The 23,995-nt window shown below is 42.5% G+C and overlaps 1 protein-coding gene across 1 annotated transcript in view; it reads left to right on the top strand.

The window, feature by feature from the left end:
- The first annotated feature begins 264 nt into the window (after positions 1-264).
- The window catches only part of GALNT10 (polypeptide N-acetylgalactosaminyltransferase 10), an 84,472-nt gene continuing 60,741 nt past the window's right edge, over positions 265-23,995 (top strand). Inside the window, exon 1 of the mRNA XM_086470916.1 lies at positions 265-444. Coding sequence (XP_086327042.1) covers positions 265-444 — 180 coding nt within the window. The remainder of the gene's footprint in view (positions 445-23,995) is intronic.

Genomic DNA, 23,995 nt, shown 5'->3' with positions numbered 1-23,995 from the left:
CGGAGAGGCGGGGCGGGGCGGGGCCGGGCCCGGCCGGGCCGGGCCGCCCTGTGGCGGCGGTGGGCGGGGCCGCCGAGGCCACGCCTCCCCCGCGCGCGGAGCGGAGCGGAAGTACCGGAGTTGCCGCCCGCCGCTGCCGCCGCGCGCGCGGGGGAAAGTTGGGCTCCCTCAGGGCGGCGGCGGGGCGGCCGGGCCGGGCCGCGCTCCCTCCCTCCCGTCCTTCCATCCTCCTCCGTCTCCTCATCCCCGGCGGCGGCGGCTCCGATGCGGCGGAAGCAGAAGCGGCTGCTGCAGGCGGTGGGGCTGGCGCTGGCCGCCCTCGTCTTCTTGCCCAACGTGGGGCTCTGGTCCCTCTACCGTGAGCGGCAGCTGGAGGGCGGCGGGGCGGCCGGCGGGGAGGGGGCCGCCGCCGCCGCGGGGCCGCCGGGGGCAGCGGCCGGCGAAGCGCCGGTGAGTGGCGGCGAGGAAAGAGGCGGGGGGGGGGGAGAGGCATGGGGTGTGGGGGCTGAGCTGCCCCCCGAGTGCGTGGGGGGCGAGGTGGGAGCCGGCGGGTGAGGGGTGGCCCCCGTGGGAGTGGGAGCAGCCGCTCTCGCATGAGCCGAGGGCAGAAGGGGTTTGTGGTTGCCTTGTGGCGAGAGGGAAGCCTCGGCGGCGGGTGGGGGTGGCGGCGAGAAGCAGCGGCCACCCCTTCTGGAGGAGGGGGCGAGGGAGAGGGGTGGAGGGGGTGGGCTGCGGTGCCCCTGAGGAAGGAGCTGCTTTTCTGTAGCCTGTGCCTGGGTTGGCGGGCGAACGCGAGTACTTTCTTGGCAATTTGCGGGTGCGGGGACTGGAGGGTCTGCTTGCGTTTTGTTTTTGGCTGAGCTTGGTAAGGGAATAAAGCGAGGTCTTTGCTGCTTGCTCCAAGGAGCAAGGAAGGGGAGCTTGTCCCACCCTTGCACAGAGAAGGACAATCATTTTGTCTCCCAAGGGTGCGCCTTTGTGCCATTTCTCTTTATCTGCCTTAGAAGGCTACAGGGAGCGAACATCACCCGTTACCTCTGGGTCCTCGCGGAGCTTAAGGCGAGGGCTAGCGCAAAGTACCAGGTGGAGCTGAGAGATTATGTCTGCGTCTGGCCCTCCGTTGGGAAAAGAGGAGTGGGTAACCCTTCCGGAGAGGGACAGAGGGTGCCTGCTGGATACATGGCCTGATGACGGTACTGCAACACATGACTGCATTCCTTTCTTGTCCCACTGGTGTAGTAGTAAATTTAACAGACAAACCCTTCTGCTTAGTGTGTGAGACAGGAAGGCTAGATCACCCAAATTAGATGTTTGGAAGCTCAGTTTAGCTGCATTTACTTTTGGCTGTGTAATTGCTTTTTCCCCTTCTGGGTTTGGCTTTGTACCATTAAGAATGATGGGGACTTGAAAGCTTGAAATGTCAGTGTGTAACTGTCAGTTCAGCTGCCACTCTACAAGGTTCTGTTCAAAACCACTTAAAACTGTCACTTGTCTAAATCTTTCCCTCTTTGGAGACTTGCCGCTATGACTGCACCGTAAAGATGGAGAAACCTACTGTGGCAATTTCTGCTCTGAGGGAGAAGAGGCTCTCAGGAAGAGGTGTAGTCGAACTGAGACTGAGCTCTCACTTCCCAGAAGAAATGTTTTTTCAAAACCAAGCGTTTAGTGCAAGTCTAGGTATAACCGTCATCATATCCTTGTAATGCCCCAGCTGGTAGGGAAGGGGATCAGCCGTTAGTTGCCATAAAACATAAATTTGTAGTGGATCCTCAGACCTGCGCAGAAATCCCTTTAATGTACACACTGATCATTACATACCTGGAGTTCCTGATGTTACTGTCTTATGCTTCTATTTCTGATGGATGCAGGGAATCTATTTTGCATGACTGATAAAAATCAAGCCCTGGAGTCCGCTGCTCCGTAGCTTCATGTGGTCTGGTGTTATGGAGACATGAAGACCACTGTAAAATCATGTGTCGTCTTCCTCATAACAGGAGGACGTTGGTAATTACTCTTAGGAGGCTTCAAAGGTCCATGTGGGAAGTAGCAGTTACTTCAGGTTAAATCTATACGGGATGGAAAAACAGTGACAAGTTGACTTTATTTTTGATCTTCTAAAATTGTCCTTGTACTGTGGGCTTTGGGTTACGGTAAGCCAGGCGGTTCTTACTGTGCAGTACATAATTGCTGATTTTGGGATATGTTCAGTGTTCTCGGTATTTAGATATCCTGTATTGCCCGTGTTGTACAGAATGTTGGCTCTGGTTTTCTTTGTCTGTTTAAAGTATGGCAGCTGTCAGTAAATTGAGATCTGCTTTTGTTTTGCTGGTGTGTTGAGCTGGGCAGGAAATGTCTGTGCAGTTTACAGGAGAATTTGCAGTAAAAACCTCTTTGCACTCGTGTAAATCAGGGTTGCTGGTTTTTGGGCTGATGGCTTCATCTTCCAGTCTAATTAACGTGGAGTTACGGGCTGTAGTGGACCCGTGAGTGAAGATAGACTTGCATCATATGCCTATTTAATTGAAGGATTGGGCCCTGAAATGATACCTCCTGTTACACTAAGCAAGGGAAAACCTACCCTAAATGACAGCTGGCTGTCTTGGTAAAAAGTTTAAGATGAAGCAGAACAAAGACAAACCAAATGGTTTTGTGTTTTTTTTTACTGTTGTCATAGAGGTATCTGCCAGCTGACTGCAGAGAGGTTTTTTGGGCATCCTCATATTCAGTGGTTCCAGCCTCTCTTCCTTGGTCCTGACAAGCATTCATGGTTTTTGTACTTACTAATCAACATCCAGCTTGTAAATGAATATGCTGGTTGTCTGCTTGTTCACGAAGCCATTCAGAAGAGCTGACTTCTTAATACCAAAACTGTAGATGAGAGGAGGCTGTATCATAAAAAATGGTGCTCATAGCAGTCAGAAAAGATTTTCTTCTGTTTCTGGCTTTAATTTGCCTTTTCGTGCAGGCTAATCTCTGAACTGAGGACATTTCGTATGTGATACAGAATTGAGCTTTTCAATGAAATCTCTGTCCAGGCTCATTCTTTCTCTTTAAATGGTGTCTGCAGTTTCAGTCAGTAATTTTATCTTTCAGAGGAATAGCAAAAGGGAGACAAGGTTTTAAGAAAAAGCTGAATTAAAGCTGTAAAGCAATTCCTAGAACATCTAGAGTGATGCTAAAATTTTGAAGTTTAAAACCTGCTAGGAGTTTGTATTGTTGTCTATCTTGTGCTGCATGTTACCTTCAAAAATGACAATATATCCGTGTAGACGATTTTGCCGCCTTTAATCTTTCTAGTGCCTGAAAGAAACGTGTCAGAAAATGAAGCAATCAGAAGCCATGTAAATATATTCTAGGGAAGATTATGCTAAATGGTTTGTGCAGAAGTGCCTAGGCAGCTAATTGCTTCTGTATTTACATGTTTAGGGGAAACATTATGGTGGCTGAAAATAATGTATTTCTTTAATAAGGTGGATTAGGTCTGTGTTCTTTCCTTCTGCCTTTGGGTTTGTTCTTCTGCAGCTCTGTTGGGTGCTTCTTGCTCCGCAGAGAGGGGATGGCCTTAAGTCATCAAGGTCTTGGCCTCAAGGTCATGCTGCAGATCTCTTCAGAAGAGCTGATGCATTGGGTTACTCTTCACTACAGCTGCATGCTCAGAAGTGTCCTTTATCAGTGTGTGGGTACAGTCGCTCAGCAGATGATGTGAACTAGAAAGCCCTTTTTTCGTGGCGTGTGTAACAGGTTTGGGTAGTGTGACTTTAAACGGGGGTGATGGTAGCAAGGTACTGAAGTGTTTCTGCTGACAGCAAAAGTATTTGCTTAGAAGCTTCTTAGACTTCGTGATTATACTTTTTTGCTCACCAGTATGCATGTATTGCTATGCTCATGTAATGCAGATTGACTTTGGTGTAGTTTCAGGTTTTTCCTTTTTTAACAAGTATTCAATAAGTAAAAGCATACGATCTGTAGGTGTGGGGGTAGGAAAAAGCAAGAGAAATGCAGCTATTCCTTTTGTCTCTTGAATCTCTGCTGTCTGCCTCAAAGGCTGCTGGGCATCCTCAGCCGAAATGTTTAATTGATGTGTAGTCCTGCAGTACGTAAAACACAGATGAGTTAGTTTGTGGGCTAGTGGTTTAGCCTTGGGCTAACACAATGTTTATGTGACTTCTAATGCTCTGCAGAGATACTACTCCACACCTGTGTGGTCAGGCTGGAGATCTGTGCTCTGCATGATACCTGCTGTTATGGGAACATGGCATTTGAACTCGGAGAGATGCTGAGCTTGAACATTTTCTTTGAACTGCTGGCTAAAAGCAGTGTAGCAAATTAGCTGCCTTTCATTGCATGCTTTTTTATCTGATACGATGTATGCTTTATGGAGTCATCCTGTAGCTTGTTGTAGTAGTAATTTGTGCTCTATAAATTAACTGCCGAGCATGATGGAAGTGTATAAATCACATAGGTGATTGTGTGGTGCCCTCTGCTGCCAGCCGGCTGGAGTGAAGTGGGATGTACCTGCCTGCTGGTACGTTGTGAATGAAAAACCAACTGCAAACTTGTGATTGAACAATGGTTTGCCAGAATGCTCCTTTTGGAAAGTTTGGGGTTGTAAACTTTGGCTTTAGTGCAATTAAGCTTAAAGTTTCCGGCTGGTATTGCTGATAACGTAGCCCTAATGAGGAGCTGAGTGGGGAGTGTTGCTGTGCTGCCTTCCAGACTGCTACTGCTGTGTCTCCTCAGCAGAGGACGATGATCAGCTTTGCCATTCTGACCTGGGGGCAGCTATGGAACTGTCAAGGATTGTCAGCTTCACGTTGCAGTTGGCAAAAGCTAATAAGAGGGTGGTTTAGCAGACTCTATGCTGCCAAGGCTGGGGAGGGAGGAGAAGGGCTTGGGAAAAGTGAGAGGAAAACCTTTCTGCTCTCTGCCAGCCGGAGGTAAATAGAATAACCATCTTACCACACTTCCTAGGCAGATTTCTTTGGCAGTTAGCCTGGTCTTGCCCTAGACCTTGCTACTGCTGTTAAGCTCTGGGGCTTGGCTCCTCACGGACCTGTTGGAGGCTGCCGTGTTGGCAGTTGTATTTGCTAGTCATTCACCAGCTGATATAAAAGCTAACTTTTAAAAGCTCGATTTGGTAAGCATAGTGTAAAACGATTAGCGTCTAAGGACTGAAGTGCAAGTGCTAGAGCTGAACAAGCCTGTTTTCGTTTGAGAGACTGATTTCAGTATGGGCTACTCCGAAGTTCATCGCTTCATTGTACTTGTGAAACAAGCAGGTTTTCCTGGAATAGATAAGTATGGACTGCACTTCTGATTAGCAAAGTGAGCTGAAGTGAACATGAAGTGGCTCAACCATCTCACAGCTGTGAAGTACAAAGTTAAATTTGGAAAAGATGTTTATTAAGAAACTGGAGCTTTCGGTGGTCTTCCCTCAGGGTCTCATTATTCCTTCTGGTGACCTTTGCTGTAATGGCAACACAGAGCTGAATGAACAAACGGGCTGTATTCTAGGTCTCCTATGTTGTGTGAAAATAAAAGGTTTATTCTACTTGCTGTTCTTTGGGGGAGGCTATCGTGGAGCAGGTGCTTCTGTTACTGGACAAGTGATTCCATGTTTCACCATTCAAACCTGCTCCATATGCAGTTCTTAATAGCTGCAATGGTTACCTTTCTTCATGGAAAGACTATTTCAGCGGGAAAACTTTATGGCTCCTGGTATCTGGACTACTTTTTAGGTCACTAGTGAAAACCATGATTGTACAGTGGTCTCCAGAGCTATGTGTTTTTCCTGCATGAATATGGATCAGATCATGGAGACAGCAAGATTTAAGAGCAACTGTAGTTATAGATTTCCTGGCAGATAACTGCTGTGTATTTGACTAAATGGACTGATAAACTAATGGGAAGTTTCTTGGCACCACTGAGGAGTGTTGGTGAAATTAGTCAGAAAAATGCTACCAACCAGCCTTCAGTGATACGGTATCGTCATCTGCTCACTGCTTAAATACAATTACCAGTGTCACTGTAAAAAGATAATGACCTGCAGTTAACCTTCCTGTCACTCTTGTATTCGCTTCTGTGTGGAGCCAACTGTAACCTTACTTACACTGCGTAAGAACAGATCCCATCTAACTTAAACTTTGAGGAAATTGTTATCCAGGTGTGAAAGCAATCTGCACTCTGTTTCTTTGCAGCCTTTTCCTATACCTGGTGGTGTAGGCAGGTAGCCTTCGATTTCCTTCTGGAAAGTAAAGAGCTGATGGGGTTCATTAGGAGTTTGTAGGAGCTGTTCCACTCCATGATTGTAATATCACTAGGAAAAAAAAAAAAGTTATGCTGCAGAAATTTGTTTTGATCCCCTGTGGAAGCAGGCACTTCAACCCGCTAGCTTGGTATCCTGTTGAGTGCAGCAGAGCTGTCGTTGGTAGGCTTTCATGGGATGCACCTTAACTGGAGTGCACCGTGCTGAGTTTCATCGTACTTCAGGATGGTGTAAATGCTTATGTAAACAAAGCTGCTGTGATATTTACTATCAGAGGACACTTTCTCTTTCTAGTGTCCATCACGCTTCATGTTTTCCATCCCGTTAACTCTGTAGAGTAACCTCTAAGGCACAGCACTTAAAATTGTTTGATAGTAGCATGAATAATGCATGATACTGTGTAGATACAGGGAGAGAGGTGGCTTCAGTGACTCTGTGCACATGAAATCTTTTAATAGTAATAGGTACTCTCAGGTGAAGTGACCGGAGTGTATGTGTAGATTTTCTTCTGGATCACGTTTGCTAGAAAACTGGAAAGGAATTTTTCCGTGTCTGAATGGGTTAAAAACTGGCTATTCTGATGGAGTGTACTGCAGTGGCAAGCAGACATTCATGATTATTTAAATAATTGTTCATTTAAGTATTGTTTAAATATTGCTTCAATCAGACTGAGGTAGATTGGGTTAGAGCTGAATCGTAACTTTTTGTTAAACTTGTATCTATCTGTTCCTATTCTTGAATCAAATTGGGAAGAGCCTTTCTGCCCTACTTTTGCACTTAGTCTTTACCTGAGCTGATGTCCCTGGACACAGTGGTTTCGGTCAGTCCTAGTGCAGTTTGGCCACCCATGTATTCCTTCTAGATACAGCTGGGCCTGGGATTGATTCCTCTGCTTCTAGAGAGAAGTATAGAAGACATCCTGACTTGACTTCAGACTGTTTGCAAAACTGATAGCGGTTGGTGGGGATTTTTAGCAGCTAACAGAAAGTGTGAATCTGTTTACCAGATTTCACAGACTCCTGAACAAATCCTGACGCTTGAGTCACTTTCAGTAGTATAACAGCATGATGCTTTATTTCCAAATCCAGGGGTAATAGCCCCCCCTTTTCTAATTTCAAGTTTTTGTGTTCTGCTTTTGGACTGCCTTTTGACTTGTTTGCAGTTAATAAACTTTCAAATTCTCAGTTATCTCTTTAAGAGTCTACTTGTGGTTTTACCTTCAGATCTGGCATGCTGCTCATGACTTCTTACAACCCAGGGAGCTAGGAAGTGTTACTGGTCCTGCTTTATTCAACATGAAGCCTAACCTCTCAGTGGTAATGGTATCTTTTCTATCAGTGTAACCGTCACTCATGGTGGTATTTCCTGCATTTTGTGTTACCCTGGCTAGATGATGGATAGGGAACAAGGAAGGGAGTGTTTATCTCCGTGGCTTTGTTAAGAATATAAGTAGTACTGGATTTCAAATTATGGCTGACTTGTCAGACTGTACCTCTTTTGTTAGCTTTAAAGGGCCTGGCAAATGACTGCAGAAGGCTACAGATAAGTAAATCAATACGTAGCACAGTAAGTTGCCGAGCAGCCCCCCTCTTCAAATGCCTGGGTAGAAGACAAACTTCTACTGTGTCTGAGATCTGCTGGCAGCTCTGCATCCAAAGTCCTGTGCACCCCCTAAAATATAAGAAATATGTTACTTGACGTGTCTCCTTATTGTTCATAAACTCGATAAAGCTTTAAATTGCAGCTTCAAAGAAGGGAGGTCTGCCATTTCTTGGTCCTTAAGTTTGCTTTTCTTTCTACATAATTAGCTCTTTTCTCTGCCCTTTTGCAGTTCCTCCATTTTCTCTAATCTTAGCTCCAGGGTTAAGAGAGAGCTCTCTAGAGAATATATCTATAATTAAGGCCTTTTAACCACAGTTACAGTGGAGTATAAGCAGTGCTCCGGTGTTTCCAATACCCAGGAAAGAAACTTGCTTCAGTAGAAAAGCTGTTGGTTTTATTATAATTGAACTCTGCTATCCCCATCATGGAGTTCCCTCTGATACTGGTTCATGCCTTCCCACTTTGGCAAGTTATCTTTCTAAGGTTGATGACCATTAATGGCATATCTTCTGTAGCTCACAAGAATAAAAATATTTATTCTGCCTGTCATTTTTTTGGAAAGACAGGCTGCCAGCTATTGCAAGCAGTGTCCTTCATGAGTATTTTCAGAAAGCTTGAGGAAATGTCATCCAGCGCATTTCTAAAGGCTTATTGCAACTCCGTCCAGGCATCTGAACTAAAACACAGCTTTTTATTAACTGTACCGATGGTTGGTGGCGTGCAGCAGCCAGACTTTCCTCTTCTGGAGGTCACGATCTAAACACGTGAACGTGTTGCCACCAGCATGAGTCAGGATTGAAATTACTCACTTAGTCGAGATGCTCTTGGACGTCTTCCAGCTACAATGGACCAGAGCACACGTGGAGGCAATGACTAAACAATAGATGATGGCTTAAAATTTGCACCCTACAAAATTCTGTTAGTATTACTATATCTTTTGCTTTTCTGTACTACTGAGTCAAACTGAAATGATAAGCAGTTTAAACATATTAAGGTTTTAAAATGGAAACCCTACTTTAAGCGAGTTAATGTAACTCCTGTATTATGATTCTTTCCTTGGCCAGAAATAGAAAGCAAAGGAAGGGGAGGAGGATGGAGTCAGCGAAGGCTTGACTACATAGTGCCACCCAGCCTGGTGGAGAAGTCAGTTCTTAATGTTTATTTGGTGACTGTGTCTTCCAGTCTCAACTCCTTATTAATTTTTCAACTGTAATACTTTTTTTTTCCTTCCCAATTAGCACATTGAGTAGCAGAAAGCAACTTCTAAGAACCGTCTTTCAAAACAGTGAATGCTGGTGTTAAGCTGATCATTGCCTCTGCAGTGAGGTAACTAATTTCTGTCCGAAGTATCTCCCCTCAACGCTATTATCTGTTTCTTGCATGTATGTTGTGTAGCTGATGTAACTTTCAGATAGGGAACTTGACCCATTCTCTGTTGCTGCAGTTCACAAGGTGACTCCTGAAGTCAGACTTCCAAAAGGCATTTCAGAGTGTTTTTTTTAAAGGCAGAGAAAATGCAGCTGTTTACTGAAATAATAACCAACCAAGGGGTAAACTTCAGACAAATGTTGAAGGGTGGTTTTTCAGGTACAAATATTTGAACTTGTGTCTTAAACTTGGACATCAGTAAATGAACTCTGTCTTCCTGCTATTTCGTCATAAAAATGAAGGATTTTCCGAATAACAGTAAATCAGTCTGTGTCCTGCAAGAACTTTCTGGAGGCATGAAATCTTCCTTCTTGTTTGAGTACTCTTTCTCCAAAAATCTGATTAGAATGACATTTTGTCTTTGTTAGTCAAAGTCTTGCAATGTCTTAAGGCTTTATCACATCTTATCTGGAAATACTGTCAGCTGTCCCTCCTACACGTAGGGCTGCTTTGCCTCTGCCCTCTTGAACAACCTTTTTTATAAGATTAAGTTGTTATGAAAAGTTCTGCTCTGATTGATCTCTAAAGCCTGAAATCCTTTGCTTGCAGTTATGAGTGCAAGCTAAGGTGACTTTGCAAAGGAAAGTCATCCTCTACTCATCTTTGCTTATGATTATTCAGAAGATGTAACATTTAAAACCTGTAGTAGCCAGGCTTGTTTTTTCTCAGTGGAAGATCACATAGGTTTGTCTTTGTATAAATTACCTTTACTTGTGTTCAGATTGATTTGGGAAGTTGTTTTTACCTAGTTCATGACACTAGCAAGAAAACACTTTTTCTCCATGATGGAAAAAAAAGTAGGGTTTTTTTCTTGATCTTACCTAACATTTCTCAGCCTTCTGATGAAGTCCAAAGAAGAAATTTTTCACAGGGACTAGTAAGCATGAGCTGTTGCTTAATAAATAAAACAGGTGAAGGAGAGTTTGAGTGTTCTTAATGTTTAGACCAAAGTTTTCAAAGATGTCTTAGAGTGTGATGTTCCTTTGAAAAATAAAAGTCTTGGTGACTTTGATCTAGGGTATGATACAAAAATAACCACATAACCAGGTCTGTCTTCCCATAAGATTTCTTTTTTGTTTTCTCTTTTTTGTATTATTATTATTAAGAGTGAGCAGCTCCTTCACTTCTGCTCAGAGTGACTTTCATCTTAACTCTGCTTCCTTGGAAGTGGCTCTCTTTAGAGACTGTACTTTCAGCTCAGATAAGTAAAACCAAAATATATTCCTTCACTAAAGAAAATCAGAACCCCAAAAGCTAGATAAATACAGACATAACTATGTTGTAAAGGGCTTCAGTTAGGCAAGTAAGTTATTCTCTATAACATTCCAGAAGGTCACTTAAATTTGGCCCAACTGTCAGTTCATGTTAGCCACCACGTAACAGGCTTATTCTGGATCTCAAAAAGAAGTGAACCCTGTGATTATCTTCTGTCTTCTCATTTATCTTCCAGGTGGCCTGTTTCCAGGGTTTAGTGTGTGATAGCCAAGTAATAAGGACTAACACTTTTTTCTTTTTTTTTTTTTTTTTTTCCAATCCTGCATGTGTTAGTTTTGCTGATCCACCAAATATGCTCTGAACTGCCACTTCTCTTTGATTCTCAGGCTGCGGCTTACTGTGGTGGAAATATCTAAAACTCCTGTTGATGTTTTGCTGTTGTGTGCTGCCTAATTTTTTTGGTGGCTGTTTTGGAATCTGATTGAAGGTACTGATTTAGCCGGGGCGGGGGGAACCAAACCCTGTTCAGAAAACCAGCATCTGTTCACAGGTCTTGTTCACAGCAGCAAAGTTATATTGGTACAATTCAAGTGTTTGGAATGAGACTTCTACAAATTATTTTGTTTGCCTTGTTCCGAGGGCATGGAAATAAACTGCAAAAACACTGCAAAGTATTGGAAGACCTGGGATGTTGATCTGGAAACTGGCAGAATTGTATTTGCTTATACATACAGAGACCAGAGGACTATGCAAGTTGTCATCGTTGCCATTTTCCTGCTGTTGCTGCTGATTCTTTGGAAATGTGGTTCCTTCCCCATTCTGCCCCAGGTTGTTTCTGATCTTCAGCTGTGAGTTGTGTGCTCTGTGAATGGAGCTGTGGAAGATTGGAGAAGTCTTATCTGCAACGTGTGAAGGTCCTACTTGTGTTGTCCTTGATTTTGATTGCTGCAGAGTATCTGCCTATAAAAGATACTAGGTTTTCTTTCACCATAGTGGCACGTTTTCTGCAAACAGGAACTTGGGCCAGCTGATTACAGGAAAAGAATCCTTGGCAAAGCAATTACAAACAAGAAAGTGTCTCAAATCTCAATCTGTGCCAAGACCCTTTTCCTTGCATTTTGGCCAAAGCTGTTATCAGCATAAACTAATACTGGTTACCATGGGTGAAAGGCCTAAACTCTGGAAATAAGTGATGTCTTGTAGCTTTCCAAGCAATTATATTTTCCTAATAAGAGGCTGCTTGTAGTAGAAATGCATCTGAGAAGCTGTGAATTGATGCACGTGAGCAGAGACCACTGGCATTGCTGATGAATTAGCTGGGAATTGTCAGCCATGTAGAAGAACTCAAATATTGGCTTAACATGAAGATGTTAAATGAAATCTAAAACTACAGATTTTATCTCTGGATATTTGAAAACAATAACAAGTAATCTGAAAACTTGTTTTTTAAAATTATTTCTAGAGGGTATGAGTTTTCAAGCCTAATTCAGTGAAGTCTATTTTTTATAGTCCTTGAAAACAAAACCTGACAGACCATATTTGCCAGCACTTATATTGCTCTGGTGACAGTGCTGCTTTTTAGAGCACGCCAGAGGAAATGCTCTGTGCCGGAGCATATGTCAGTGATTAGTGGGACCAGTGCTGCGGGATGAAGTGGGAGAAATATGACTGTGTGTAGAAAAAGCTGAATGGGCAGAACATGAGAAATGTAGTGGTTTATGGAATGGTTTTGCAGTAGGAATGGAAAATAGTTATTTTTAGGGTTATCTGTATGTAACTGTCATGCTGTCTTCCAAATCAGTTGAGGTTTAACCAGAGGACAAGTGGTGCCTCTGTACGTTTCCCTTAATTTCTTCTTCATTTAGAAAACTGTTTTCCCCTTTGAATCTATCACTATTTCTGTAATGTAGATATTTGCATGCTTTGTTTAGCTGGAGTGAGATGAAAGCTCTAGGAAGTGAGAGGCTCTGGTACCCAAATATTTTTGTGGATTTGGGCCTAAGTGGATTTAAGGGCTCAGGCAGAGAGTGATCCTCAAAAACCAGCCCATCCTCCTGGCTCCAGAGTTCTTGCCAGTCAAGCCCCTGGGGTGCACGCTCACGTTTTGCTCCTGAGTAGTTGTTGCCACCTCCTTCTCCCTGCAGCCCAGCAGCCGTGCTTAGCGTTGGCCACCTCTTGTCAAGGACGCTGAGTTCAGAGCACAGCTCTCAGACCCGAGTTCTGCGCGAGCCATGTGGGACTCCGGGTTCTTGCGTCTGAAGCCCTGGGCTGGAGGGGAGAGGAGGACGCTGCCACGCTACCCTTCCACAAGGGCTGTCGGCAGCTTTTACTCAAGAGTTGCGGTGCAGTAGCTACAGCACTCGGTCAACTTTGCCTCCCTGTTTTGGCTGTGCAAAGTAACAGGTAACCCCTGCTCTGTGTTTGAGAGGAGCAGCTCGAGCATCAAAGTGTGCAAACCGGTATGAGCTTTGATTCCTACGTGATACAGAGGCCACCGTGTATGTAAGGGCCATGTACCCAAGACCTGGAGAAATCAAGACGCCCAAAGCCTGTCTTGCCCAATTGTTTTGAATGTGATCCTGAAGACGCCTACAGACCTTACTCGAGGACATAGAGCTCCCTGTGGGAATTGCAAAGCTGGAAGCTGAGCTGCAGGATGCACAGCATTGCAATATCAAAGTTTCTTGTAGATTTAGCCCTTGACATCATAGATGTAGTCATCACTCAAGTGCTGTATAAGATGTTTTCCTGACTTACCCTGTTCTTCATATCTTGTCAGTTATGTTGGAGTGTGAAAAAATTTTTCTATTCAATATAAATTGGAATAAAATGAAAATGCCCTGCTCCCTTTATCACAATTGATGTCTGTATTTGAACTTTGCCAGTATTTGTTTATGAAAACTGTTTGTTTTCCCCTCTGAAATCTTTTTGTCAGAGCAGCTCCATACAACTTGGATTAAGGGAAGTCGCAAGAGGTTAAAGAATCCCTGAAAACTAGAAAAAGAATGTATTTGGCTGCTGCGTAGCCTTACCCTGCTGGTATCACAATTAGACTGCTACTTTTGTAGAGTAGACATTTGGCTATTAATAGTTAAAGAGATAATGCAAGAAGACAAGTTATTTCAAATTAAATCCAAGTTATGAAATAATCGTCTTGGGTTCACTACAGCTGTGACTTGTGTCTTACAGTTCTTTTTGTGTAGAATTTTTCCTCACATTTAAGATTTTTTTTAAAGCTATTTTAGGTCTGGTTTTTGCTAGCCTGTAAAGTTCTTGCTTTTGAGTGACTCTTGAGATAATTAGAAAAACAGAATTAAATTCTTTGGGCCCTTTAGGGAAAAGTGATGGCTTCGTGAGGATTGATTTGTATTTCTATAGCACACAGGAGGCCCAGTCAGAAATCTGCAAGGAGAAAGTAAAACACCCAGAGGAAGACTGCTTCTCACAAAGTAATATCAACTGAAAGTGTATTTATTTTCCTTCCCTAAAGTTGCTCTATAGAAAATGCCTTAAAAATTAGATTGTTTGCTGGTACTTGTACCAAAAACCCCAGCTTCTCAGCAGTGCAGTAATTTGATTTTCTATTGTGTCACAAGTACTGCACAGTTTTCTGAAAGGGGCAGCTGGTTTTTCACTGGTGACTGAATCCAGTGTTTATAAAGATTTTGGGCGTTTTCTGTCTTCTGATCTGTGGTGTCTCTGGATTTTGTAATTGCTTCATACTTGAATCTGCTGGCTCAGGCATGAGATTTCTGGATCCAGTTTCTTCTTTTTAGTTTGTCAGAGCTGTGAAAGGATTTGACTTTGAAACCTTGATTATTTTTAATCTATTTTTAATTCCTTAAAACTGTTAAAGGTCTGAACATTTAAGAGGAGCACCGACTTACCTCATTTGTGAGTCACACCTTCACAGTAACAGTATGTCTTTGGCAAAATGTTTTCAAGCTCGTCGAAGTCGGATCTGTTAGTAATGGGTTCACGTGGGTTTTTGGCTATATCTGCAGATAGTCTGGGGTTTTTAGCAGAAATACACATACAAGTCGTTCTTTGAAAGGCTGCTGTTCCTGGGTAGTAAAGGAAGGGCAATGGCTCTGACCGGAAGATCATCCGTGATCATGATGTTCCACCCTCTGATGGAAAGCTATTGAAAACTATCTGTGTCTTTTGCTTGTGAAGTGTTGTGATGCACTGTTAAGGTAGACTTGTTCATCGATTCCAGCGATCTCCTTCGTTCAGGAAGTAGAAAAGAATGCCAAAGAAAATTTTTCTTCCATCCTATTTATAAATTTTGTCAGCTTAACAGGACTGAGTTTGGGCATATGTTCAGTGCTGCTGGGTTATACAGTTAGGATTCTGTTCTTGCTTCCTAAATGAGAACAATGTGTAGTACATCACCATTCAGTGTGTGTGTAAGCTGTTCTTGGTTCTGTGCTGTGTGCAGTCAGTGAGAAAGGTCAGGAATTAAATAAAGACGAGATCAGTTCGTGCACCTGGATCTTGTTGGAAATCACAGGGTACAAAGCTTCTAAAGCCTCTAAAAACTCTCAGCTGCTCCTCAAAAGAGGAGGCTGGTTGGCAGAGAAGGCCCTGAAAGGTTATAGAGTACTCTTAAAATTTAATGAAATATAATCCAACATTTTAATTGCATGTCTGGGCTTACGAATTTAATGTTGACTTTAGCAATTCTGCTTAGTACCTAATGGGGCTAAACTTTGTGTAACAATGAATCTCCTCCAAAGATCTTAATCTTAAGAAATACTAATAGTTGAAAAAGTAGGGAGGGAGAGGCAGCAGTTGCAAAGATATCACCTGGTTTCTTGAAGCTCCTTGAGTTTTAAGTGTCTTTTGTGGTTCAAAGCAATCCTGACTTTAGCTTATGTTATTAACACTTACTCCTTGCTAGTCTGCAGTATGGCTTGGACAACCTGCAGCGAGTAGGTTGTGAGCTGCAGCAAAATGGTAGAAGCATTCAACAATGCTCTTTAGCAAAAGAACTGCAGAACAGGTTTCCAAAGGGATTTATTATACCTTAACCAGTACCCACAAATGCTGGCATGTGTCTATGGAATGCTGAATGTTTGAGGAATGGCACAGTTTGCAGCAGGAGTCAGTCAAGAGTTAATTTAGGTACATCCCTGCCATGTAATGCTGTACCATCACTTCAGTCGGTCCTGCAATATTACAGGTTTTTGCTTCTTTACTGTTACCTTCTGCTTTCCAACTCTGCCTTTGCTAAGAGGTGACAGTAAGGGAACAGAAGGAATGCTGCTGAACCTTTTATCCTCTGACTGCTGCACACAAGATCTTTGTAATTCATCTGTTTGGGGTTGAAAGGGAGGCAGGGAAGGGTGTGTGGTTCCTTGGATAGCGGAACTGGTACAGTTTTTCTCTTACACCTTTGGTATATAGCCGTGTGCCCAGTCTGAAATGAGATGCTACTTCAGTGATTCTTGCTCTTTGTGGTGGTTTACATTCAAGCCCAACATAGGACAGTGGGAGAATTGATGTAGTTCTTGCCAGCCACATATTCACTGACCACGGGAGAGTCACTGACTGCACCCCTTTCCAGCTACATAGGCTGTGGTGGGAATGAGACTGAACGTGCTTCTCTGAAGCCGTGGACTTCAAGAAGAGGAAGTAAACATCCATTTCTTCATCTTATCCTCAGACAACATCCTACCCAGCTGGCAGAATGGGTGACATTGGGCAAAACACTTGGCATTAGCAAGGCTGGTGGTTTTGTAGTGCTAGACAGCTGTCAGCTGTGGATCTGACATAGTGCTTGACATAACTATTAATCTATGTTAATAGGATTGCCTGAGTGGCCTTAAGTTTTCAGTCATTTCATTCATCTACCTGCAGCAAGGTGGATGCATCAAGTCTGTGGGACTGAATATGCACTCCCAAGGCACCCACCCAGCTCAGAAGTGGGAACCGCGTCCTGGCGCAGCAGGTTGATGGGCAGCAGGGGCAGGAAATGCTTGCTCTAGAGCAGCAGTCGTGGAGGTGGTGGATTGTGTGTCCTCTCCTGCTTTCATGTGTCAGAATAGCTCTGGTTTCTCTTGTGGTCTGCAGTTTGAGATTGAAAGAAAATGTCTATCATGTAAACACTTCTGTGTCTGTATAACAGAAACTGTAAATGGTAAGGTGTTTTGGTATCTTGCAATGCAATGTACCATCTAGAAACAGTGCTATTGGTTGAATGGACAGCTTTCAGAAAGAGAAAGGTGTCTGCTGTAGCTTTTGTTGCTACATCTTTGAGTTTCTGTTGCTAGAAAGAGACCTGCTGTACTTTGGAAAGGTTATAGTTGAAAGAAGTTACAAAACATCACCCCAGCAGGGTATAATCTCCTCAACATAATCTCTTGGAAACTACACATACTTGATAGACGTTTCAAGGCATAAGCCTTCTCTAAAGAGTAAAGGAAAGTTCATTGGTATCCAGACAAAGACACTTTAGCCATCTGGACTTAGATGTTGTCTGCTCCTTGCTTGTGGGTGAGGAAGTGCTGTCTGAGCTGTGGATATAAGGTGCTATGCAATGTATTTTAGTAGCACTTAAGCTCCCTTGACCTAATTCACTTGCTTTTTTACTTGAGCACGGATTAGCAGTGGCTTGCTAGTGTAAAACTAAGCAGCAATTAATTCTTGTAAGTCAAGTCCTGTATGACTGTGATTTGGGCAATGCCATCTTTTTGGAAAAAACAGAGCGAACTCCTTAAATAAACATGATAAAGAATAGGCAGGGGTGATCTGGTGCCAAGTACTGACATGGTAGGCAGATCGCATGTTGAGACTTGGACGATGCTGGCTACTTCTGACTCTGCGTTCCTTCTCTAAGTCACGACTGATCTCAGCTCTTAGCCAGAGCAGGCTTCCTTGGAGGCCTTAACACATTCCTCAGGATTCCAGATTGTTCTGGAAATACTTTCTAAATGCTGTCTTAATTAAAGATTTCTTTAAGTCAGAATTAAGTTATTAAAATGTTCCAGGCATTTTCTAGAAGTCTTTGAAAGCTGACTGTACATTCCTTTCAAAGTTGATCTACTGTGTGTTATGGGTAATAGTATGCTGTTTGTGGGTAACAGATAAGTTCAAATAAATGAATGATTTTTTTTTTGCAGCAGCAGTTTGCCTTTTTGTGAACGGACACTGCCATTGAGTCACTCTTCAGGATTTTGCAACTGTGAAGTTGTGGTCCTTTAGCAGTAATGGAAAAAAATGTCTAGTGTTCCTGGGAGAGCATTTCCAAAATCCCTGGATATGTCAGACCAGATAGTGCTGCATGAGACAGTAACAGCCATCTAAAGTGGCTTCAGTAGAGTTGTCACCTTTTCCTGGTGAATGCAGTTAACTTCTGCAGAAGATAATATTTAATCTCCCCTTTACTGAACCAGTGTTAGGAAAACTTGGCTGCTGGTTCGAAGATGAAGTCAGTGCAGAGGTGGCTTTCTGAGCTTGTGGTTGGCCTTTGGCATTTTGCTGCTCGGCTCTATAAAGTTGCAAAAGGTTTAACAAAAGTAAAATTGGAACATTGTCAGTTTATGTTGCTTCTGCTGGGACCCACGAGCAACTGTGAAACTGCTTATCAAGTTGATGTTCAGATTCTGACTGGAAATTGCAAGAGCATGTCAGACTAGAACTCAGCCTGAAAACAAATGTGTGGTTATAGACAGCACTATTGTCGTGTACATCATCCCACGATTTTTTACAATAAGTGAAATGTCAATTGTTTTCCATTTGCTTTGCAATCTTCTGATGTATCAAAAGCCATGTGGTTATCTGTCCTTACTAAAGGTTCAGCAATGGGAATGGATGACTGTCTCCATATTTGCTGTGCAACTACTGTTAAGTAACAGGAAAGCCTGCTAAGTGGTCAGTCAGCAAAAGCATTACTGGAAAATTACGCTGCTATTGAGCACTTAAAAGCTAAATACAAATTTTGAAGTGTCTTCTGTGTTCTGAAAGAAGGATGGGAGGCAGTTCTTCCAAACTTTGCACTGAGATCAGAGACTAAGCAGTGAAAGCAATAAGTGAGTGCATTAATCTGTGGGGCTGAGAAAAACATTTCTTTCCTGAGAGGACAAAGTATGACAGGGCTGTTTATCTCCCTTAAGTTTCCCAGGAGATATGAACCCAAAATTGTTGCACTCAGTCTTTTCTATCACTGTACTAGATAATTTCTTTGTAAAATGTCTTGCCCAGAGAGGTCAGCTTTCTAGCACAAGCCTTGCTCCTCTGTTCCTGCTCTGTCCTTGAAAGTGTTTTGCAGATTGGCCTTGTTTGTGTGAGAAGCTTCCTCGAGAGCAGCATAGGTAATAAAAGGTTTAGAGCTGCTTGCATTGAAAAGACAAGGCGATAACATAGTTGTGAGACAGTTGCTTCTCTGACCCACAAAACATACGCTGGGAAGGTGCGGTTGGGGAAGTTTGGGGAACGTAGTTTTTGGACCACTTTGCTGCAACCTGGAGCACAAGTTATGTGTTTATTCAGAGAATTTCCACTTGTAGTATACTGTTCTCTCACTCTGGATCTGGACAGTGGACTAACCTTAGGGGTGTGGGGTTCTTTGCTCATAGACAACGAAGTTGTGCTGAACATTGGTTATTTGAGTTGGACACGCTTGCCTGCCTGTTGGGCAAGTTCTTTCAGTTGGCTTCAACCTTTCCATGCAGGAATGCCTGTTTGGGCCATAGGAACAGCTGAAATAGCTGGTTTTCTAGGATGTTTTGCTTGAGTTGTCCCTAAAGCCAAAGCCGCAGAAAGCTTTTCCATAGAGTAATTTGAAATGGGCAAATGCAAAGTTGGCAAAGCATGTAGAGCTGGTGGCAATTGAAGGCTTGTATAGAAGCAGTCCCTGAAGGAAGGGAGAGGCTTTCCAGAGTGCCCTGTCGGTTGCTGGTTGCATGCACAGCAGTGAAACTTGCGTGGCTGGGAGTGAATCCACAGCCCTAAGTATCAGCTAGACCTGTGACACAAGTTGCTGTGCTTTTCCAGCCTCTGTGTTTGCGCACCTTCTGTCTGTGCTGATTTCCATAGCTCAAGAACCTTTGGAGCAGGAAAACCCTGCCACCTTGTTTGGATGGCTTTTGTTCAGAGGGAGTGGAAGGCCTGGGTCAAAACTGAGTTTCTGACCAGATTAAAATCCTTGCAAGAGATTCACTTAATTTGAAACAGTGAGCCAGTCTTTATTTGAGATGGAGTTTAAATTTTAAAACCACAATGTAAATTACTCGGGAAGGGATGTCACTTTGTGCACCCGTAATGGTGATAACCTGGATAAAACAATCACAGGAAACTTATTTCTGGGGGAGAAGTGAAGGGAGTTATTCTGGACATGGTGTTTTTATGATAAATTCTGGAGCTTATGCCTTTTACCAGAAAGATTTTGGATGTTTGACTGGTAAGATCAAAACCAGCTGGATTATGGGAATTTGAAGGGGTTTTTTTAAAAGCATTTTTTAAAAAATCCAAGAAGTCCAATTAGTAGAATTCATTTCATAGGCATTTAAAAATTAATGGTAAGTTACGTTGTAAAATATAGATCACTTGAGACTAAACTAAGAGCAGGCATATGGTTTTGATTTTTTTTTTTTTTTTCCCCTTCAAAGACTGGCACAGTACTGAGGCCAGACAACTTTATTTTCTTGATGCATTACAACCATCTGCAGATGTTTTAGACATTATCGCTTCTAAATGGGCTTTGACGAATGTCTCCTGGAAGCCAGCAGCTTTAAATATTACATGCAGTGTATTCTGAGGAAATGTTGAAAATAAAGTTTTAGGAATTAAACGTTCAGTGTCTGAATCAAGAAAACTTACTTTCTGCCATTGTCATGGGACTTGCTAGCTGAAAACATTCTTTTGCGAGACACGCGCAGATGTTAGTCGGGCACATAGACCGGAACAAATACTGCGATGGATGGTCTTGCACGGTATGTTACCTACTGGCCCTCTATTGCTGATACTGGATGGTGGACACTTGCTTGAAAGGGTACTTCAGCATATATCTAAATGCTGAAATTTGTAATAGGTATGCAACTTTTCAGCGTTAAGGCAAAAAAAAATTGAAACATGTGTTTGAACATATGGAAACACTGTATTTTGTGCATCAGTGACAATGGCATGGCCCTCTACTACAGAAACTTTTGGATATTTCAGTTACTCTGTTCAGTAGTAAAGAACTTTAAGTAAAGATCTCTTGTGCTTTTTGTCTTTGCTGCATAGCTTTGAATTCAACACTGGCCCAGAAGGGTAATTCATATATATATATATATATATATATATATATATATATATGGGGTACGAAATGTTGCTTGCATGTTCAAATGTATGGCTTTGGGGTGGAAAGGGACTATATGATTATTGACATGGGAATTGCATCGGATGTCCTTGACTTCTGAGATTCAAATAGCCTGATTCATCACTACATAAACAATTCACTCATTTTTCCATATCCTGAGAGAGGCTGGGAAAATATCTGTGCTTTGCTGTAGACACCTCATTAAAATGTGATTCAGTATGCAGCACCCTGAGTTCTCAGGAGGAGAGAAAGGAGGCATCCTGAGAGGACGGGCTGATTGCCCAAAGGCTGAAAGCTCAAAATCCCACACTGGGGTGTGCCAAACAGGCAATGCCTCTGATAAGAATTGTGTATGTGTTAGCAGTTCATCAGGTAACGGTCGTCCTAATTGTTTGAAATTGTTGGGGGTTTTGTCAAAATATAGAGAGTTTTAAAGGGAAATGGGGGTTGCTGAAATGTTATCACTAGCTTTTTGTGCAAAGACTTTTTTAGTAAAAAGGTATTTCAGAACAAAGTATGTACCTTTTATATATATATAAAGCTTAACGATGCATCTAATTTGTACCACATAAGGTAATCAAAGGGAATCTCCTTGCCTGTCTGTGTTACCCCTAAAGAGCCTTCCTCCTGCTTTGGGCCAGTTTAAATATAAGCCAGCTTGTGCTCTTTGAAATCCCTGGAGTCTGCCTGGCACTGGGGAGCAATTCCAAGAGAAGATTAGAGATGGCAAGCATCAGTGGGTAACTACTTGAGCAGAGACCTGCATGCTTTGCTTGAAGGGACATGGCACACTGCCCTGCAGCAGGGAGCCGAATCAAGCAAATGCAAGTCTAATGATTTGGATTTTGCTACTTCACATTAGTGTTTAAAACTGCTTAGATATAATCCTCCTAGCAAATCTCTCCATGCTTTGAGATGGCGAACATTCACTGCTGCACACTGATTTTTAAGTATGAACTGGTTATACTGAATTCTTGTGCAGCTGAACAAAGGCTCTCACTGATGCCTGGCAAAGAGGAGAAGTTTTTGTGTTTGATTCTGTTTGTGCAGGAGCATAAAATGGTTCTTTGTATCAATGCGCTGTAACAAATGAAATATTCAGCCAAAGGTTTGGTTTTGATACTTGTCAGTTGTGTAGCGACCCCGGAAAATGTATATATCAGATATTTGGTGGGAGGGGGGATTCTGCTAAATTGCTGTAGAGCTACTGGTTGCTTGTGTTTAGTTGGACGTGTTTTCTTGTCTTACAAATTATTATTAAGAAAGTTTACACTGAAGGTTGCTGTTCAGAGTATGAATCTTTTCTTAGTGTTGCTCGCCTGAACCACGAAGGAGTCTTGTTTTGATTTGGTTTTCCCCCCGCCCCCAGGATGTTTCCACTATCTCTAGAGCTTGCTCTGGTTTCTTGCTGTGACTTCATCAGAAAAAAATTTCCAAGGTAGTATGTACCCCTCAGCTGCAGCTGTCTTAATGTTCTTAGGTTCAGAGGTCCCTTCTCTGTACAGTGTGTGGAGCCTGAAGTCCTGATTAAAAGACAAGCTACCGTTAATTTTCTGAAACATCCATCAAAAGCACACAATATTTTTATGAAGCACTCAAAAGATTGATCCAAATACTCTGAAATCCGTAATAGTTATGAACTTTGGCTCGCATCTTCTTGTAAGGCAAAGAAAATGATTCTGCATTTAATGGAAACGAGCAGAAAGTTGGCCTCTATTTAACTCGAAGGAATTTGGGGTGTTTTCTAGTCACTGTAGTCTAAGCGGGATATATTGGCTTGTCTGAAACAACTGCTGCTTTTTGAAAATGCATTTAAAGGCATTTTGGAGGTTAAAGGATTTGATTTTCCCACATCACCACCACGTACTATAGTTTCCTCATACTTTCCCTTCCTGGATGAAATGTTTAGCTTACTATAGTGAGAGCTGCTATGTAAATTGTTTCAGACAGTGAGAATAGTTCTTACTGAAGATGGAGAATTAAGTGATGAAGGCTTTTAACTTACATGAGCATTGGGGTTTTTCTGAAACTGATCTTTCTGAAACTCATGAAGATGACTTAAATAGAACAGTGTAGCTGCAGAGTCGTTGTTTAATCAGGATCTTCTTTGCCTGTCACTGAGATTAAAATGTTAGTATGGGCTCGATGCAGTTCTGAATACTAAAGCAAGTGCCTGTTGAAAGTTTTATATAGGGAAGGTGTCTTAAATTGGAGCAACCAGTTAGATTCAACTGTTTGGAGATGTACTAAGCAGCCAAAAATGTGTTGGATTTCCCACATACTAGTAAGCGCTTCCTGATTCCTTTAAGGCTGGCACTGAGGTTTCCCTCCTGTTTTCACAGAAGCAACTTTCTGCTTTAGAAGGTTTTTAACCTCTTTAGTTCAATAAGCCTGAAAGTTGGGAGACTGTGGAGATTGAGACGTGTTCCTATGTGAGGGAGTATGAAAGTGTGAATTTGAGTTCGTGAGTGGTAGAGATAGCAGGAAGAATAGTAAATTAATTGCCTGAATATGCTTTCCTGCCTGATTAATAATGATCTAGTAACCAAACCATGTTAAGGAGGGCTTTGACACAAGATGTCTCGGTAATAGAGGCGATTTGATGATCTTGCCCCTATTTTGCAGCGTACTGCCCCCTTCATTGTGCTGGTATGGCTCTGGATGGGGAACTGCTGTAAACTAGATCGATGAGATGAGCTGGATTTGAAACAAGAATAAAGCCTTTTAACTGATCTTTGCTCCCAAAGATGATGAGTCTAGAATAGCAGTGTAATTCGGCAAACTGTTTTTGCTGAGCTGTGTAGAGGGAAAAGGCTGGTCTCACCTGGTCAAAGAATTTGCAGGGATTTACTTCAGGCTGTGGACAAAAGTGTCAGGATTTGTCAATCTAGGGTTAGTTTTACTTGAAAGTACATAGCAGTCTTGATTTTTGTTTGTTTTGTTATGCAAATTGGAAAGTAATTCCACTAAATTGTATGTATTAAGAATCTTACTTTTTACTTTTGGCGAGACTGACATCTCACCATTACAGTAAGTGTTACGGTCCTTCCTCCTCCTAATGTAATTTGTGAAAATCCAGTCCTACGTAGGTTGCTTCTGAGCAGCTGTCCTAAATGGGATTACTGAAACATTGACATTTATCTGAGCTTTTTACTTTTATAATTCATAATAGCCAACTGCTC

Source organism: Leptosomus discolor, chromosome 10, assembly GCF_034619465.1.
Source record: "Leptosomus discolor isolate bLepDis1 chromosome 10, bLepDis1.hap2, whole genome shotgun sequence".
Classification (NCBI taxonomy): domain Eukaryota; kingdom Metazoa; phylum Chordata; class Aves; order Leptosomiformes; family Leptosomidae; genus Leptosomus; species Leptosomus discolor.
This window is presented reverse-complemented; position numbering and strand designations above follow the sequence as displayed.